The sequence below is a fragment of the Atta cephalotes genome (assembly GCF_000143395.1).
Source record: "Atta cephalotes unplaced genomic scaffold scaffold00033, whole genome shotgun sequence".
NCBI lineage: Eukaryota > Metazoa > Arthropoda > Insecta > Hymenoptera > Formicidae > Atta > Atta cephalotes.
The window spans coordinates 2,826,055-2,847,585 of record NW_012130097.1 but is presented as its reverse complement, the minus strand read 5'-3'; the positions used below and the strand labels follow the sequence as shown (position 1 = coordinate 2,847,585).

The following is a 21,531-nucleotide window of genomic DNA, read 5'->3' as shown; positions in this document are numbered from 1 at the left end:
TTGAAATTACAAGAGACGGAACATTAATAATATTTCGTAATAATATTTCGGGTTATTAAAACATAATTTTGTCTTTCAATCCATGCTCGCACGATTCCTCAACGAGAAGAGTGATGCATTTAATGATCGGCGGCTTCATTATTTGATTGTTTAAAATTTGTTTGTATACTGAATGATTCATTCAAATTCCAAATCATTCCAAATATCAAATAGCGTCATCTGACAGCTTTTCGTAGTACTAGTTTAGGTTAGCACGCAGAATGGTGACAAGTGGAGTAAAAGTAAAGGCGCAGTGCGCAAGGGACACGCAATTGCTCCGAGTTCTGATGTTTTTCATATGGCGGATGTCCGAGGGACAACATCGGTGTCAATAGGAAAAATTATGACTTTTCCACGGGACAATCGATAACGCAATCCTTTAATTGTTAATTCAATTAGGAAGATGTGTGAGTATTCGAAGATTGTATACTGTCATTTAAAAACGGTTCTCATTTAGTGTCGTTTCGTATGGCCTACTTTTGTTTCCTTTCAGAAGTGATCTACGCTGCATCAATGCATTAACTCTTGCCATTGGTTACTGCTTCTGTAATATTCAGCGATGAATGTTGTTAACTGTATATCGTGTCTGCTTCCTATGTGCTCGAAATGTTTGCGCGTGAGGCAGCGATGAGTTTTATCAGACGATTTGTCTAAAAGAGTTTAGCTATGGCTGAAGGAACGGAGCCAAAATCTATTGATGGCCAAATCTCGAGGGGTCAGTTAGAAATAAATGAATGTCTCGGTAATTGGTTGACGTACTTACAGGTTGGTACACTCAATGTAATACTTTCCATTGTCACACAAAATCAAATCTCGTACCAAATCGAATCTCTCATACTGCAGACACTTAATGGCTTATGTACAGCTGGTACTAAACTGGCTCAATCTCTGCAAGCACTTCTCTCCGTGCATGATACAGTGGCACAGTGCCGTCTGACAGGCCAGTGTTTAGCTGGGTGGGAAGAATTAGCAAGAGCTACGCACATAGCCAGCAGCACTGTTAAAAATCATGTGATCACTGCTCTGAGGGATCATGAATCTCGCGACAATGACGGAGACAAGCATGTCAGTAATTTATATTCATTCAAGCTTTGTTGTTAAACTATTGGCGTAACTGATAGGACACTTCCACTTTTTTAGGATATTCTCAGAGAAAATCTCTTGACATTCGTAAACTTGCAATATCAGTTCTGCGTTGCTTGTTGCGAGTGTTTGGGTAAGTCTATATTATTAAAATTGTATAATTCTTAGTAATATATATAAAACTTAAATATAAATCGAATGAAAGAATAAGATTATTTTAAGAAAATATTAATACACTTTGATTGTCGTATGGATTTTTGTTATCGGTTTCCTGACAACATTATTATTTTTTATATAACATAATTTTAAGTAAACTTTTCGCATTAAAATATATATTTTTTAATAAAAAATATGTTTTTAAATAAAAGTTTTCGACAAAGTTGTGATAGATTCTTCCAGAGTTTACAATATAAAAACAATTCAAAATGTTCTTAATTAATATATAAATGGTAATAATAAGTGTCAAATTAACACTAAAATTAATTCGCCCTGAACTCACGTGGATGGATTCAATTGGATACACACGGTGTGAAAGTGTTAAAATAGCTGACCTAGCATTAAAGCAATCAACTGTAATAAAAATTGAAGTAGGAAATTTAACTGATTATATTTCAGTTTTGGAAATTAAGATTCTGTTTTTAATTGCTGATTCAGGTGGCATGGCGGAATGCTCTTGTTCTCAAAGCGGTAGTGGCGATTGCGACATTGCTGCGCTTCAGCAATGCTTCGAACGTCTTTACAGTTCGCCGGTACCGCCAATTTCCTCCTCGTCCACCCAGCAATCCACACAAAATTGTCGGAGGTCTCCTTTGCCATATTCGTTGTTTCCTCTGCAGGTAATTGGCATGTTCGTGAGCTCGCGACCGTTCTTTATCGTATTAAGCGCGTCATGCTCGGTTTCGTGTGTCAAGGTTCAGAGGAGATGGTCAGAAACGGCGGCGGCAGAAATGTCAGGCGAGTCCGTCGAGAGCACGATGAGACGTTGGTCGATGCCCTGGGATTGCAAACATGTTATAGAGTGGCCACGCCAGGATGCAAGGTCGCGTTTAAGGGTGCCTCAGCAAGATCGTAGTAGATCGACCACGCCTGATTCGGTGTGGAAAACGATGGCTAGTCAGGACGGTCTCCAGGAAGCTATTCAATTATTGTCTTGCAAGCCAGGTAGCAAAACTTCAATCCCTCGCGATGGTTTGCAACATGATTTTATGAAGGAAATTTCGCGAAAAATTATCCTTTAATGCGAGTCAAAAATTGTGACTTGTATAGCCGAGCCCTATCTCTACGAAATTTAAAATAATTATCTGAAGACGAATGCTCGATTTCAAACTGAATATTCAATATATTTGTAAAGCGACTTTTCTTTCCTTCGTAATTTTGTCTGATCTTTGTAAGATTAGAAGGACTTGACGAACTAAATATAAATTGTAGCTATCTCGTTTTTCGCGTTCTCGAATCTTACGATTCGAAGGTTATACGTTGTGCAGGAGTTCGGTCGTCCAATCAACTCTCGGCTTACACTAGTCAGCATATCCCGGGCGTCACTTTGACAACCTGCAATTTCGACTCGAATTACGATTCCGCTATTTGGTCGGGATCGCGTAGGATAGGATCACCTAGATGTTGGCCTCAGGATTCTAGTGACCATTCCGATCAATCTGGGCATCGTGATAGCGATCACAGTGTTCACAGCGAACATAGGGATTCGGGTAAGATTTCTCTCATTGTCGTTTACTGATGATGATACCGATGATGAAAGTGGTTAATCTGATAAGAAATCGCGAAGGAATTGATACTGTAATATTGCTGCAGAACAGAGCGGTGCCAGCGGCAGTCACGGTGATAGCAAGGACAGCATTCACTCTCATTGCGATCATAGAGAGATCGAAGCCGGTGAGTGCATTAACCATCGTGGTCGTAATATTTTATATCGTTAGAATGTTTCGAGAGTGGCGTTAAGGCTCGATTGAGCACGATGATCTCATATCGAACATTTTTTTTTAAGGTATAGCTGATACATTGCCGTCTCGCAAGAGCAGCTCGTCGACCGATTCTTGCGTTTCGGTACACAGCCGATCAGGTTCTGAAAGCGCGGGTGGCGGGGTAAATAAATGAGTTCAGTTATTTTCTCACTCATGGAGAGAAAGAAAATTGAGAGTAAGTGAGTGAGTGAATGAGAGAGGGGGAGGGAGAGAAAGAGATGGAGAGAAAGAGAGAGAATACAATGTTAGTAAATCTAGATTTATTAAACTGGTATCTTCTAAGACACCTATCTTCACCGATATATTATGATAAAAAAAAGTGTTCGTACACTAATATTTTTCACATCACAAACTTTGGATTTCGTAATCCAGAGTAAAGATAAATTTTATATACAAGAAATATGAAAAAGAAGATTTAAATAAAATGACTAACAATAAGACGCAATGCTACAAGATGATACATATAAGATGCATACAATTGAAAAAAAAGAATGATAGCGTACGAATAACTTTGAAGTTCGTAGCAGACCATGAATTGGAGATTAAGGATTGAAATTCAATTAATTAGATTCTTTAATTTTAATCCGTTTCATTCTGTTTGATAGAATATTAATCTTCAATTCGCAATCCTGTCTTCAATACATAGTCTTTACTATCATAGGCTTTACTTGCTACGGTTACATTCTTCTATTTACACTCTTTTGTTATGTTACACGGCGATATTATCATAGAAACTAGTCTGTCGCTTATTCTCTCGTCCTCCTTTCTTATACAGCATAAACGTCGTTGATTTTAGGAATGCACGAGATCACAATTATACTCGATGTGGAGCGGTGGCGATCTGTCCTTCATCAAGTTGCCGGAGAGCAACGAAGTACAAGATGAACATCCACCTACTTAAATATCTGATATTTTTGCTTTATATCCAAAATGTGTCCGAGAAAACTTAACCTTTGAATTACTGAATCATGAAATAACTCTTTCTAAGAAATATCTTTGAAGAAATTTCGCACATTGAGAAAATACAACAAACTCAATATATTTCTCTTGAAATTATTTTTGAAAAACATAAAATTCTTTTAGTTTACACTTTATTTATTCACAAGGAATCTGTTTTATATGTATTTTGTTGTATTTGGATTTTCTGCATTTCGCGATTCAAATGATTCAGTGATCCAAAATTAAACCATCGCCACGATTAAACTTGTTGATCCGTGAATTCACTTAATAGAGATGCGATCAATTTTATTTGTGATGTATACATGTTTGATATTTATGATATATGGCACGAGTTAGTACGTGCCTATTAAGTGTACAACTAAAGATAGAAAAATATATGTATAAAGAACGTTATATAGACTACCCACTTTGTAATACTTACGATCAATCACACAACTGAGTTCACAGAAGAGCATTTAACATTAAAATTATTGATTAATTTCTGCTATTTAAGTATATCAGATAGATTTTTTTAAGGGATAAAAATAAATTAAATAAATAAAATATATATATTTTTTAGACAACAGGAAAGTAAATTGATCAATTTAATTCAATTTAAATATTAAAAAAAAGTCATAAAAATATAAAAAAATGCACCATTATAAATTTGAGGCATTCTTTTTATTAAAAATCAATCATTTTAACTACTTTGGTAATTTTAATGTTAAAAGCGTTTATTATATTTAAAAAGTTTTATTAATTCAGTAAGTATTACGAAGTATAGTTCTGCGTTAAAAAAATGAACGTTCTGTATGTTGTTAAAACTCGTATATACAGATGTACGCATGACCCAATTGAGGAGTATCGTTTCACTCATTTACGAGGATTACTCTTCTCCATTCTCTCAAATTCCACTTAACACCAAAGTGCACGTGCATGCGATCGTTATTTACACGCTCTGTTGGATAACGCGAACTTTGAGTGTCTTCATATGCGTCTCGTTAAACATCATTGGGTGCTTTCCATTTAATGACGCAAGTCGACACAAGTGCCACTATGTCCTTGTTACTCGAAATTCTGTTCTCAATCATCAAAAGGGAAACGTCTCTGTTAAGCTACTGATTCGGATAGCTAGTGATTTCTGAACGGATCCTTTACAATATTGGTTTAAATCTTTATTTTGAGATTATTCTCCACACGAGAATAATCTTTGACTCAGCTGTAGTTTTATAAGAGGGACTCTTTCTATCCATATTATCGGCAGGTTAATTGTGTCATAATAAGTGTTAAGGAATGTCTCTCGTCATTTTAAGATTTATACATCAAAATTTCTGTTATCAAGAAACTAAAGGCTTGCAAGATAATTGTCAAAAATAGAATAGGATTAATAATTCTGATTTTGGGACTTTTGATGGAGATTCGACAAAAGTAGCAACCGATCAGCGACAGAATTCTCGTCGAAAGTCGTCGTGTAGTATAGATGATAGGAAGACTTCTGATTTACCATCTGTATTATACGACCTTCAACGAGGATTTTGTCACTGACCTGTTCCAATTCAAATTGGATCCTTTAGAGGTCTTGGACATCGTTACGTGAAGTCGCGGTTTTGACAGCAGGGCTCAGGAATTCTCTAGATTGCTGCGATCTAACTATGTGTAGCCTCCTCGAGGAGGATGTCATCAGATCTTCGGATTTGTTTCATTGCATGATGCTATAATGGATCAGAAAACCATAAAGAGATTTAAAAAAAGAAATATATCTTTATTTTACTCATTAAAAAAAGAAATATATCTTTATTTTACTCAAATGTTAAGAAAGATAGAATGATGTTTCTGTCGACTTGTATCACTAAATAGAAAGTCTTTACTGAATCGATCCTAAAACATATCACATTCCATTCGAAGAGATGTGTTCTACTTATCGCTATTGCGTGTATACCAATTGTCCTAGAGATGCACAGTGTTACCGCTCGTAAATTTTCGAACACTTCATATATATCCCATACTACATAAATAGAATTCAGTATATCTCCGTATTACATAAATAAAAGTCAAATAAAATAGAGTCATTGGTCTATTTTTATGATTTTTATTTCAAATGATTTTTAATTTATTTTCGGGGATTTTTACTCATCTCATTTTTCCTCTTATATACCTCTTTTACAATTATTAAGCTTTTACATATAAAATATTTTTAAATAAGATAACATTAAACTTCGTCATAGACTACGGTTCTATTTTATAATATCGCCAAAGTTATAACATCCGATATAACTACTGACGTTAAACGCCATGTAAATGCTATTTTAGTATAGCGATAATAGCGATGAAGTTCGTTTTACTACGTCAATGTAATTACGTCGTCGTGAAATAGCGTTACACGGCGTCAGTAGTTATAATATCGAATGTTATAATTTCGACATAAATCAAGTAAACGTAATAACATACGGTAAGTGGAAATGCTTTAAAGTTTCTTTACAAGCATTGTTTTACAGAATGTCCGGAAATTTATTAGCGGTATTATAATTTGCGATGTTTCTAGAGGAATTTTGAGAGATTTTCTAATCGAGAGCGATTTGTTGTACAATTTTATGGCACGGACGCGATAATAAAGATTTTCATTATACGAAGAACTTAGCCCGAGTACTTAATAAAAAAAATTATATATTATATAATATTGTTTTTTACAATATTATATATTATACGTCGCCGTGTGTGTCATGTACAAATAAGACTCTCTCCAATAAAACTTGTGCCTGGTTCACGCTTGACACGCGTAGATTATTTAGATTATTATTATGTATATTCCCACGTTACAGTCGATAGTCGGCGACTTCGCGTACTAAATTATAAAATTTGTTAAAAACCTTAGGGACAACACTCTAAAATTAGGCTTACACTTAGTTTTGTCACAATTGCGATCGATTTTCCGGATTATTCAAAGTCATATTCGAGCGAATCGCTGTGTTCAAAGAATCAGATTATGAAGGAAACACCCATGTAAAGTAATTCTAAGTCGCAGATTCACTAACTTATTATTATGAAGTTTAGACGATTTCCCGAAAAGATATTCCAAATATCAAGATTGTAGTCTCACTTTTACACGGTAATAAAACGATTTCTTTACAAGAACAAATAATCTCGCGATCATAATTTTATCGGAATGTCTTTCACGCAAACACTTTTCCCCTTGTCGCATATATTTTGCACGAAAGAATGACGAGGGAAAGTCTCATAGACGAACGCGATGGCTAATCCTCTACGCTCAACACATCTTCGTCTTCATCTTCGTCCTGACCGTAATCGTCATACGCTGTTTGCGTGTCCTTCAGGTCATCTTCCTCCTCCTTATCCCCCTGCGAGCACAGCGTGCATCTCGATTCATTGATTCCGTAGTTGATGCACGTATCGCCTATACACTCGCAACAGCCATCGTGGAACCACCTGTAGCTCGTGGCGCCCATGCTCTGGCAGGATGCCCGACATTTGTTCCAGGAATTGCATTGCGCCATGAACGCGACCGTGCAGTTCACCGTCATCACGTTTGGCTTCAACGGATGCAGCTCCTCGTTCGCGGCCTCTATCAATCAAAATGTATCATTACAACTCATGGCAACTATAATCAACATCATTAGCATCTCAATGAGCTTTAACCATCACAGAATCTTTAACGCGTCGCAATCGCTTAATCAAAACAAAAAGCCATAATACATCAAAATGGTTCCAAAATAATTATACTGTTCAATACCTAAATTCTCTCAGAAGTTTCATAGTACATATTCTGTAGATTTTTTTGTGCTGAATATGATGCCATCGTTAGAATTCGTATAGCGCACCGGGATTGAGAATCCTAACTTAAACGAAGAATTAATTATTTCTGGAACGCAGATAAAAAGAGTCACGAATCAATCATGAACTACTACGACTGTATACTATATTATAGAAGGAAAAATAGAGGAAAGAAATATTAATAGAAGGAAACTATCGTGATTGCGGAATTTAAGAGAATGGTTTGAGATGAGTTCTAACTAACTCTTCAGAGCTGCAGTCAACAAGATTAGGATGGTCTTGATTATTGACTAATCTTCGATAGAAGAAGGAATAAGAAGAAAAAAATCAGAGTTTTTTTTAAATCAGGCTTTAATAAATTAAAATCAAAAATTACCTTACTATTACATTTATTAAAAATTTATTAAAAATATTGATAAAAATACGTGTTATTTTTTATGATCGTGTTTAGCACGAAAAAAATGTTGAAATATATATAACACGTTAGAAAAAGTGTATTTTTTTTTTATTGAACTATATATATGTTTATAATTATACAGAAAGTCAAACAGCTTGATGAAAATAAGTTGTATAATCAATTAAAATTCATTTAAAAACTCTTGAATTGTACTTTTTCGTATCGTGGAATTTATTTAGAAACAATTAAGATTTTGTTCTGCTATAAAAAAATGTTCTGTTACAAAAACATTTTTTTAGTTTATTTTATCTTAATTTATTCAAAATTCTACATGCTACGCAAAATTTTATGTGTTTAATACGTAAAAATCTTCGGGATATGTACTATAATACTTTGAAAAGAAAAAAGATGACTTTTTATCGAACAGTATTTTATTAAAAGTCATTTTTCAATAAATCATTGATTAATTTTTGTCATTTTCACATTATCGTGACTTTATTCTATTTGAGCGGCTCATCGATATTTATTGTGTTATTTAATTTATGTTTACATATTCCGCGAAGAAGTTGTTTCTTTTCTACGTAACATTCATTCTGATGAATTATTTGCACGCGACACGCGTGATCGATTGATCAACCAATTCGTATGCGTCGACAGTTTCTAGTGATTCTCAGGTATGGTAGGAATCGTGTACTTTCTCTCGGTGGTGTAATTTCGATACTTACGTATATGATATTTCATTTCGTTCTCGTGTTTCGGCGCGAACACCGTCATGTCAAAATCTACTGGATATGTGAAGGTGAGCCATCTCTCGTGTGGATCCGCCTCGGCTGTGAGTGCTTGAAAGAGCGCTGGCACTGGTTCGCTGAATTCCTCCACGTGAGATTTCCTGCTCAACGGATTGTCGGTGATATTCGGCTTCGGGCATAAATCTGAACACCCATAGAAATGTGTTATATCATTTATGTATAAATGGTCGCATGAAAATTATCCTTAAAAAGTAAAATTAAACCAGATTAAGGCGGTTTATAAATTAGATACCCATCTCCTCCGTTCCCTCTCACCCGTACAAAGCATTTCAATAAATTAAAAATCGTTAATAATATTTAATTATAAATTTTATTTTTTTACACAGTTGTTATTTCAAGAATAACATCGACATATTTTATAGAATATGCTTGAAATAGTGATCAGAAAAGAAATAATTTATTTTAGTTCACATCAAAATGCAATTTATAACTATTTTCGATGTACATTACAGGCAAAGCGACTAGTCACGTATGACATTTACCAATATTTATGAAATGTTGATTATTAGTACACTAGTCAATTAGGAATATCTAAATCGTCTTATATTCTTAGTTTTATATACATCTATTTTTTATGTGAGCCGCATTTTAATTCATAATTAAATGACATTCAAAGCCTATCTAAATTGAATCTTTCTCCAATCACTCATTCTAATCTCAGAATGATTATCAGAATCTTTATATAAGAATCTATAAAATGTTTTGTTTAAACCTTAGTTTAAAAAGATTATTGTATTAAATCAATTTTATCGATTACTAAAATTAATTTAATTAAATCAAAATCAATTTGTTATTAAATAAAAGGAAATTTTGTTTAAAATTAATGCAACGATAGCTATAATCCAAATCTATTCGTTTTTCAATTTTCTCTCAGTTCAACCGTTTGTGCTTGTTAATGCATTGTATATTGTAATTGTTAACATTTAATAACTTTTAATAAATTACTACCTTATTAGGATAGACTGAATTTCTAATAACTAGTAATTCAATACATCTAGTAATTGAAAGATAGTATTGAGAAAGATTTGATTATCCTCGGTATTATCTTACCTACGCACGAACAGCATTCGTCGTACAAATAGCTCAAGCACGAGAAGCAGTCTTTGCAACAAGTGCAGGTGACCAGGTCACATTTACAGCTTTGCGTCAGCATGCACTTGCTCACGACACTGGCGCAGATCGCCTCGTTGCACGCTTCCGAGCGTTTTGTCGCGGTCGTCAACAACAGAATCCCGACGGCGGCCGCGACAAACAATGCACTCCAACTCGTCATCCTGTTTGGGATAGTTTCTATTAGATTCTCTTACTTGACTTGTACTGCGATACAAAATGTCCCACACACTCCGTGAATATTATTACAAGCTTATATACTTCAAAGAAAGATGAGAGGGCAAAGATCCTTCGAAATTAGATATACAAACATAATAAAATATGTACAAACACATAAATAAATAAACTTTGGAATCTTCCAATTTAAAGAAATGTTTTTAAAATTGTACTGAATACTAATGTTATAAGAGATTTGAATTAGTACATTAACAAACAGCAGTTTGTTGAGGTATATAAAATATCACAGTTTAAAATCTTTGCATTGAATAAATCATTAATAAATTGAATAGTTTTATATATATATCATACATTGGTAAATAAAAAAAAGATATAGAAATTCTACAGTTAAATGAAGTACGAAGGAATTTAATGCAAGTTATAAATAAAATAAAAACTATACTAAAATACAATATTTCGAATTTTCTATATAATTAAAAGAAAGATTATAAGAAGAAGAAATCATTAAAGAGATCGGCATTTTTTAAGAGAAAACTAAAAAAGAATAGAACAATTTTAGATTTCAATTTATCATTAATTGTAAATAATAAATTGTAAATAATAAGAATGAATATTATTTAAATTTTTTCTTCTTATAATCAACTTATACATCTTATCAGAATAACATATTTAGGGCTAGTTGTTCCATCTTCAAACAATGTGGTAATTTATCTACTGAATAAACCAAAGAGTAAACGAATAAAGAGATAAGAGAATAAGAGAGTAAGACAGTGAGCGGAAGTTTACCAAAAGGTGAAACAACTTAGCCTTAATATATTTTGTTTTAATCTATACGACAGAATAGTTTTCTAAGATATAGAAAATGAGAGATAAGAACATCGAATAGCAATATGTTAATAATATCTTGTGTAATCGTTGCAGAATGTCTAAAATACAATCTTTTTCACATAGGAAATTTTCCTTTAAGACTTTATAGAAATCGCAGAGACTATGGTAATGGTACTAAAAGCTAAACCACACAGACCTACTTGATCGTGTTACCGGTGAAAAATTATACGGCCGCGTTCAACGCAGTCCACGTGATTTTTGTATGCACTTTTTTCTACTCATGCGTAGATTATTGTTTGTCTGCTCTTAGATGCTGGACAGTGTATGATTATAACGTTTCCCTACTCGCATCACTCCCGAAGTGACGTTACGGAGACGAGAAGAATGATTATGCCGACGAGGCCCGATTAAGATTATTAAGAATATTCACGAACGTGAGTCAGGGTGTCATTAAGCGAGAATGCGTGCTAAAAAGAATGAAATTTCAGTCTCTTCTCCTGGCAAGCGCTGCTCTAACGTGCTAACCCGAACAATCAGCGTAATGCTGCTCCTATCCGTTTCAGGGATAACACTGCGCGAGGTCACTGTTTAAACTCGTTTAAGCCTTTGCAAATTCGGAATCTCTTTAGTAATACGATTGGAAGTGATTTCGTTTCCTGCGAAGGAATTGTCGCGGATATTCCGGGGCTCATTTGCTACGGCGAGGCACAAAAATGGATTTTCTTTAAAGTTATAAACGCAAATACCTATAGAAAAGATTTTTGAATCGAATATCATTACTTCAATCTATCATAAAATATGATTGATATATGGATCATTGTTAACAGAAGAATATTTTTCTCTTAAACAAAAATTCTTAAATCTAGAATAAAATGATTTTGAACATTGGTGTCGTGCCAAATTCTCCAGCATGCACGACTTCTAGGAAAGATTTATTCTAAACGTAAAAGTATATGTATAAATTTAAATTTGTAATATTATGTTATCTTTGTTTCAAGAATATATAATAATTTACTTTTATTTTAAGTCAATCTTATATTTAATTCAAGAAAGTAGAATAAGAATTATTGATTTAATCTTAATATCGTTTTATTTTATACTCCATAAAGAATATTTTTTGTCTTGTTATTAAAAATCCTTTCTGAGAAGATACAGACAGAGAAAGTTACATACACAAGTTCTCGGGAGATACGTCCTATATATAGAAATTATTTTTTATTACTTGAAACTCTTACTGAGATTTCTAATAGCGAATTTTTTCTTAAAAAAACATGATAATAAATACATAAATTTAGACAGGAATTAAAAAGCAATTACTCCTCAAAATGTTTAAGATTCCCGTTTGTTTATTCACTGTTACTATGTCACAATCAATAGATTGAAACAGATTGAAATGAAGCGAGAAAATCCACAATTAAAATTCTTGAAAAATGTATTAATATTGAAATATGTTTTAACAAAACAATACTTACAATCTACTATCGATAGAGACTGTCAATATTTATTACCAGTCTATAGTTTACGTCACGTGTACTATAGATTTTCAATACTAGCAGTAAATTTTGAAACACAGCCAGAATCGACTTGTAAAATATAGTAAAAACTCTTCTTTTGTTTCATTAATTATTCTTTTATTTCATTAATAAATAACCATACATAAATCTGGAAATTAGGATTGTGGCACACAAAAAAAATTAATTTCACCAAATTAATTGAAATCAAGGACTTTTAATATCAAATAATAATAAATAATAGAAAAGACATATAAGAATCAGTTACAAAAATCATAAAAAAAAAATAAATTAAAATATAAAATGCACTGTAATTAAATTTGAACAATATAATTTTTAATATTACATATTTTGACTATAACATTGAAACATCTTCAGATATTAAAATAAACGTAGAAATATTGTAAAATGAGGAACATAGTGATAGAAGAAGTTAAATAAATTGTACGTGAAGATTATGTCAGATATGAGGCCTGCTGGGCTGCGTTCAGAATCGTTGTCCGGATGCGCCCAAATATCATTTTATCTTTATTGTTCAACAAGAATGTTAAACAAGAATAAAAAAACATCTAAATGATAATTCTGAATGCAGCCTTATAAAGAAACAGAAATTGCTTGCAAACGATTGCATGATCGATTGTTGATAATTTCTCGATAATCTGATGAAAATCAAAAAGTTCGAATTGTTTTTTATCTTATTTGGAAAAAAATAAAAAATCAAAAATATATATAAATTGTAAAAAATATAAATTTGTTATAATAGCTTATAAAGCTTATAATAGCAAATAAACTGTCACTCTGATAAAAAAAAATTCACCGACGAAGCCATATAGTTATATTTTGCAACATGTTGAGAAAAACATGTTGCTTGAATAGTTGTAATAGATAGTGTGAATATATATGTAATAGATGTAATAGTATTGTTCGTTTTGTCTCTCAGGAGCTGCTCGGGAATGAACCCAGCGTACTTGAAATATCCTACATTTCAAGCACGCTGAGTTCGTTCCTGAAGCGATTCTGAGCAGCTCCTGAGAGACAAAATGAACAAGGCAAATGTTAGAAACAGAGTCATCAAAAAATAAAAATTAAAAAAGAGAGGCAATACAAAAAATAGTAATATAGAGAAATAAAATAGAGAAATAAAAATAACCAAAAACGAAATGAACTATGTTTACAGTTATGACAAACTGTCAAATTAATAATAAGGATTAGAGTAAACTTATAAAATATATTGAAAATTATTTTCCCCTTTTAGAAAAAAATTGTATCATATTTATTTCTATTCTAAAAATAAATATGATTTAATTTCTTCCTAAAACGAGAAAATAACTGTTAGTACGTTTTATAAGTCTATTCTATCGATTGCAAATGTTATTTTTCATTGAAAATTATTTCTATTTAAATATAATTTGCAAGAATTTTTATTCTACAATTTGAAAGCAGTGGTGAATAAATAAGAGTCATAAGATTATCGAGTGAATATCGCACAATCACATTCTTCATTTATAAAATTTAATTATGAAAATCTCTTTATAAAAATCGATAAATATACGCGCAAATTATTTTTACATTGCATATACTTGGCCAGATAGCGAGGAAGATAAAGAAACGACGAGTTAATCGAATGCAAAACGATCGTTCGTACAATAATTGCACATTTCAAATGCGCCATTAAGAATCTATTTATATTATGCATAATCGTGTCCTATGATATCTCAGGTGAATTATTATTGGAAAAGAATTCCACTACACAACGACCTGTTACACGCGGTGATTGAAACGGCACGACCAACTCGATATCGTACGCTGCTGGCGACTTTCATGCTTGCTTTCCATGTTCTTATATCTTCTATTTATTAATACGCTATTAAAAGTTATTAAGAATTAATATCAGGATTTAGAAAGAAAGGAGATAGTAAATATTCGTATTCGTATATGTCGTTCATGACATTATTAAAAATTTGTTTAAAAAATTATAACACAATCTCAATCTTATTCTATCAAGCAAAGTTTGATCATAGACACACCTTAGAGACATACAAATATATTTGCATGTAATTTCTTTGTTTTCTTTATATAGATATTTGAAGCACAAAAATACTTTTTACAATTTTGTATCTGTATCTTAAGTTACACATCTTCACATTTGCGTTTCACATTTTGTAGTCTATGTGTAAAAATGTTTTATTTATTAACCAACTTTTTAAAAAACTTTATTTCTGACACTTTATTTTTTAACAAATTTATTTTTATTTTATTTGTATTTTTAAATTTTATGTTTATACACATCTTTTTGTAGCATATTTTATTATTTATTCGTAACTTTGAATCACTTTTCAATTTATTACGTTTTACTGTCCGCTCGTTATTTCGCCGAACACTATCGAATGACAGGACCCACCACAGCAGATTCCTGTGGCAGACTAATCACGAAGATTTTGAGGGACAGAGGGACTGTAGTTTTAAGGTAGGAAATCCCCACTCTAATCTCAAGACGGTCCTAGGTCATTCGTAAATGAAGGCGCACCCACCACTGTGGAACGCCATTTACGATGGCTTCCAAGTAATTATATCTGTTATGCTTTTTTTATGCGTCGGCATAAGCAATCACACTTCGGCGATTTAAGTTACTTAAATACCTCCATCACACAAATCTCGATTCGTAAAAAGCCCGTTAAAAAGATGGCACGATAATTAAATTAATCGTCATGTATTGTATTTGTGCGTCAAATTGAAGATTAAAAGTTTTGAAAATATTTATGAGTATTTTTGCCGAGAAGTTCAGTTGCTTGATTCACTCAAAACGAGCGAGCTATTCATCAAATCTTATTGTAATAAGGGATGCATTGGATATATCTAGGAAGGATTAACGGATACCTGATTTTTGACAATATCTGGCCGAAACTTTATATTAAAATGTCGTATATATAATAATACGAATACCTGAAAACTTTTATTATCATTGATATATTCGGCGCCGAATATCGGATATTTGCCAGATATCCGGTACTATATTTCTAAAAAAATATATTTCTGAAAAAAGTCAGTGATAATAAAAGTGTTCAGATATTCGTATCATTATATACATCATTTCAATATAAAATTTCGATTGGATATATTGCCAGAAATCAGATATCCGGCAATCCTTCTCGGATATCTGATGCATCCCTAATTATAATCATGGTATGGTAAGTAGCGAAAATAACGAGAGCTATTTCGCTTTTACTATGTCAAATTGATATTCTTTGTATAATTCCTTTTCCTTTTGAACAGTCTATATTTTAGTTAGCATTGACTCGGATTAAAATTTTAGCGAGACCGTACAAACGTTTGCATTTCTATAAGAGGGACACCTTTGCTATGCTAATCGCTACTGCGGATTATGACGCATTTTAGAACCTATACGGTTTAGGTTCCCTCAGGTTGAATGGAATCTGTGCAACTCGAAAACTTTCAACAAATCAATTCAGAGATTTCTGTTGATAGTTGACAGTTATCTTCTGGCATCCATTGTCGCATGTTTATCGAAACGGTCGAAACAATGAAACGCTACCCTTTTGTACCATCGAGAGGATAAATATAATGTTATTCGATGACCGTCAAAGTGTGAGAAATTTTTCTATAATTTGTCATTCTGTCTGTTCATCGAGATTAATTTGACGGATATGTACCTTACTTTTTACATTCTCGTTAGAGTAGATAAGAATAATGAAAAAATATGGAATAAGTTATAGAATGAAGATTTATAGATTTTATGAAAGAGAAGGTTCTAAGAAAATTGTGGAAAGGGAAAGGAGTTGAAAAAGAGGAAAAAGAATAAAAACAAAGATTCAGACATAAGATAGGAGAGACTGAGACTCATTGATACAATAAGAAAATTGATATTGTGTTCCGTTTATGTAATTATGATAAAAGAAACAATGGAAAAGTTACAGCAAAATATCTCTGTTATAGATTTTCCTTAAATTTCATTTAAATTAAACAATATTAAATATAAATTCTAACGAGTTGTTATCTAAAAACTTAAATAAAATGTAAATAAATGTAAAACTTTGATAATTTCATTGATGAATTCCAATTTTTTTGTTGAAGTTCTGGATATGCCAGTAACATTGCTTTGTCAATCAATCCAAAAATTATTTCTCTTTTTGGTGAAGTAAGGTGCTGAGATCAAAAATTTAGAAATCTCTCGGAAAATGTTGGCTCCTGGTGCTAATAAAATTTTTTTTATTTTATTACTTTCTATCATTCATTATGTGATATCCAAAAAGTCATTTGTTATTCTCTACACACACACACACACACACACACACACACACACACACACACACACACACACACACACACACACACACACTCTCTCTCTCTCTCTCTCTCTCTCTCTCTCTCTCTCTCTCTCTCTCTCTCTCTCCGCTATAAATTAGGAGGAAAATTGTTGAATCGGTTTAAAACTGTATTAATCTTATTGATAGCAAATACTATAACGATATTGTCAATGATGATATCTATAATAAGATAGTACATGAAAGTCTAAGTTACTCAGCATTCTACTTTTCAAGTCCTATCACATGCAATTACCGGTGAGTAGATAGTGGGGAATCCATTTAAGTCTTAAAGGTTTGTTTGTAAAATCTGTCCATCAAACGTGAAATAAGTTTATTCTAAAACTAATTTGATTCGGTTCTATAAATTCGTTCTTTAGAATTTTGCAGTTGGTTGAAATAAAATTCCATCTACTTTTTAATTAATTGCAAGCTCAGTGTATATAAGCTCAGATATTTGTAAATAATGATATCACGTTCAAAAAATTAAGCTATAACCGTCTATATGAATATTTGGCAGTCTTCTGATCTAGTCAAAACTGTTATTTACGTGACTAAAACCTGTCGGAAATCGGAATATTTGATTACATTGTGTAAGAATGAGAGACAAGGTTATAAAACGGACTGTTAATGAAGTATAGAAAATTAGTTATTAAGAGAAGTACATGAGGATACGAAAATGAGAAAAAGATTAGGATTTTATTTTTGTGTAAAAACTATGCAATAATTGGATAAATATGATATTAATGTAAATTAGTGCAATAGTGTCTAATTTGAAAGGCTGTGACATTTATGACACAAAAAAATAAGAAAAGAATAAAGTTTTAGGTTTAAATAACAATATTTAGCTATCTCTCAGATTTTTAATTACCCATTAATCGTAAAGGTACATCGATGGATATGTAAGATTAAGAGAGAAGAAATTATAAACCAAATCTTTTTCTGCTATATAAGCTTAAATAACAAATTTCTATATATTCTCGTTAGTGACTGATCACGTAAAGTGGAATGAACGAGTGCGCTTGATACACTCAGGACACCGCGTACGTGGAGACGGGCGCAATCGGATTTAATAAAAATTCCAGCTCGCGAGCGAAATGTGGATGTTTGTCATCCAGGGACAGGCGTGCTGCCGCTGCTGCTGGCACTCACGATCAGCAGCCTCGCCTCTCGTTCTGTGGCCTGAGGCGATGGAATAACTTCAATAACAAACGCCAATCGCCTTCGTAGAAGGCGGCAGCGAGCCTGGTATCTCTACCTACGTGTCCGTTCGTATACACCACGTTCACACGACGGAGGAAGACTTTCCAATCATTTTCTGTTACTACTGGAGTAGTGTAAGCTCCTCCGTTCCCCTCTTTCTCGCCCACCTCGGTCCCATAGGTACGAGCGTGTAACTCTTTAATTATGCGAATAAATCTTTCTATTGTCGAGAAACAATTATGTACCAACGTGAGATAAAATAAATAAAAATATTAAATAAATAAAATATAAAATAAATACGAATAAGAAAAAAAACAATAAAGATTTTGGGAATAGCTTTCAAGATGTATGTATTTAAATATTTTGGCTTTACCTTTCAACAACAATAAAGTGATATTAAATGGCTATGTGAATAACTCAACTGATAACAAGAAAAATTTTATTTAGACCAATACTTTATAGCATTTTCCACTGGGAGAACTAGTGCAACACTAGTGTGTACTGAGTGTAACTTTATTGTTATTCCAATGTGAAAACCAATATGTTTACATGTTTAATGTTTCATTGATAAAATTGATGCAGAAAACTTGTACTGAATTCAACTTTTTTTCCACTGTCTTTAAAAACAGTGGAGACCAGTGTAAGTTGAAACTGAGATTGTGTTCGTGTTAAGGTATGATATTAAGTTATGATATGATATTACAGTATTATAATTAATGTCATAACAATGACATTGTGTTAGTTTCAATATTTCTAATAATAGCTACGCGATGACATTTTGACGTTTAAAACTTTTGAAATATAAAAGTTTAATTAAAAAAAATATTTTAAATAAATGAATATTGTAAAATAAGTAATTTAAGTTTGAATATAGTCATATATATATATATTTTTAGGAATGGTATAAAATGGATATCAATAAAATGGATGTCTTGTGAAATATTCCATTGAACCGCATTATTATTGCATTAGTGCTGTTTTCGAAATCTAACATAGCGCTGGTGTTGCACCAGTTTTCTCAGTGGAAAATGTTGTGAGCTAATCTTAGCGTTTATCATTAATAATATTTTAATATGAATTTATATGCATGTCTGATTTTGTAAATTGTACGCCGATTACAATCTTGAAATACAACCTTAAACTGAAACTTGAGATAATAATATCATAAATTAAATTGACAAGTAATTTAATGATATTATCTATCTCTCTAATAAGCATCTTAAAACACTTTAAATAATTTATTGTAAAAAGCAATAATTTTTCAATTTTATATTTTATTTCTACTACGTTTGAGGAAGAAGGAACGCGTATCGAATGAAAAAATCAATTTACATATAATAAATCGTACAAATCACTCGGGAAGGGTTAAAATTGCTCGTGATTTCGATGAAATGAATTAGAATTGAATTTCGCAGAAAAATCAATCTTTTACATATCATATGATGCAATAAGTCACAGATTGGAATATTGTATCATATTATAATACTATGTTTGAAATATTTTGATAAAAAATAGTTAACGCGATTAATTGTATAATGTACGATCATTTGATTTTTAATTGTTTAGACTCAATCTTTAGACGCGCAGTAGAAATAGCATTTCTTTCGACTAGCGATTTTCAGGAAATTCTGTTAAAAAAAAAATTTAATTTAATTAAAACGAAATCGCATCGATTCAATTATGCAAGATGATTAGAGTGCATGAATGCTGAAACTCCGCCATTTCCGATTGATTGCATGTGGTGATGACCTCTTTCGTGCGTTAATATTCGCGTTATCGAAGAATCGCTGTCAATTGGCATCGCGTCGTTATTGCGCTATCGCTACCATTTACGGTGTCGTCTACCGTATTATTATTTTCGGTTATTGCAGGAATTACCAAGCACACGAGAGACACGCTCGCACAATCGAGCCTCAGCGCTACGCTTGCCATCGAACAGCTCGCACTTACGACGCGCGGTCAGCGTTAAAACTTGGCTGCGAGTGCTGCGACACAGCCTATGATAACATCGAATAGTATCTTAATAATAGACAAGGGGCAATCGGAATGGGACGACTACATTTAATGCTAAATACACTATTAAAGTTGTTGATTAACAGCGAAATCGTTATTCACATTTAATGAATGAATTATAATTCTATTAAAGAAAATGAAAACAAAAAATAAAAATATATTTGGAAGAAACTTTTTTGAATGGATTTTAATTACAATATTTAACAAAATCTGTCAATTTTATTTTTTACATAAAATATGAAGTTTAATACACTCAGAGGAAAACATAGTGGTAGTAATTATAAAAGTGATGACTATATAAATTTATATGTAGAATTACATAGTTAAAATAACTATAAAATAGTTTATTCAACTATATATATTAACATTAATTCTGCATATAAAATACTTGTACAGTTGTCACTATTTGCTACCCTTTACTTTTCTTCTCATATATTTTCTCTTTAACATCTATCTACACTTTTTGTACTTTACAAATTATTTATTGTTACAATTTTTATGTATTTCTATATTTAACGCCGACTTTAGAATGCTTTCGATTATCATTTCTTGTTAACATCTTATTTGCGAATGCAGACGAATTTTTGTATCAACAATGTTCATTCAAACGATACTCAGAATCGAACAATCGCATTTCGTGCTAATTAAGGCGCAAATAGAAGTATGAACATTGATTTATGACATTCTGTGTATCGAAATGTTGTCATGATCGATAGGATACTTTTTTTTTGCCCTAAACTCCTTTTAGAAAATACCGATTCCGGTCTCCTTGGAGTTTCGGCGGTGCATTTAGGTGTTAATTGAATTACCGTTCGACGGATAGTCTTTCGATACTAGGAAAGATGTGCTTAAGCGCGTGACACGATCAATCAGATACAGCGCAGATGTATTTGCGTCTCTCCCGGCTTTCTCGAGAACTGAGAGTGCGGCAATGAAAAAATATGCATCGACTATCACCGTGAATATAGATCGCCATTGAGGATAATGTCATCGACGTCGCGATGCGATCGCGTTCTCGTAAAAGTATTAGACCAAGTACACTCGGCCGATATGCGTCTTTCGATAGATCGCGGATTGATAAATAATCGCGACTTGAATCGATCCCGCTCCGACGACTCTGAAACTCTTGCGGTCCCGCGACGATTCCACGAAAGCCGCGTTGCAAATAGATCGATCATATGCACCGACGCGCTTTGTTCCGCGATACCAATCCACCCCCATCATCAAAAATAGCTCGCTTCTCTTTAAACGGAGAGTTTCGGCGAAATTCGAAGAGAGAGAGAGAGAGAGAGAGAGAGAGAGAGAGAGAGAGAGAGAGAGAGAGAGAGAGAG

General features: G+C 32.6%; 2 protein-coding genes across 2 annotated transcripts; one reads left to right on the top strand and one right to left on the bottom strand.

Annotated features, from left to right (window-relative positions):
• Positions 1 to 705: 705 nt before the first annotated feature.
• LOC105621377 lies at positions 706 to 4,002 on the top strand. The gene is made up of 9 exons (XM_012202845.1): positions 706 to 804; positions 883 to 1,104; positions 1,180 to 1,255; positions 1,777 to 1,958; positions 2,034 to 2,283; positions 2,607 to 2,828; positions 2,932 to 3,012; positions 3,125 to 3,222; positions 3,898 to 4,002. Exons 1-9 carry the CDS (start codon positions 706 to 708, stop codon positions 4,000 to 4,002), a joined length of 1,335 nt encoding a protein of 444 aa, XP_012058235.1.
• Positions 4,003 to 7,291: 3,289 nt separating this feature from the next.
• Positions 7,292 to 14,799, bottom strand: LOC105621456 (twisted gastrulation protein homolog 1-like). Its single transcript, XM_012202924.1, is given in 5 exon segments — positions 7,292 to 7,620; positions 8,952 to 9,158; positions 10,086 to 10,325; positions 14,689 to 14,772; positions 14,775 to 14,799. Coding segments are annotated over 5 exon segments (885 nt in total).
• Positions 14,800 to 21,531: the final 6,732 nt, after the last annotated feature.

Bases quoted from the DNA above. Each gene is read 5' to 3' on its own strand.
- LOC105621377 (XM_012202845.1), top strand. From the start codon at position 706: ATGGCTGAAGGAACGGAGCCAAAATCTATTGATGGCCAAATCTCGAGG. The intron at 1,256-1,776 runs GTAAGTCTATAT...TTGCTGATTCAG, and splicing joins TGCTTGTTGCGAGTGTTTGG to GTGGCATGGCGGAATGCTCT. The intron at 3,013-3,124 runs GTGAGTGCATTA...TTTTTTTTTAAG, and splicing joins TCATAGAGAGATCGAAGCCG to GTATAGCTGATACATTGCCG.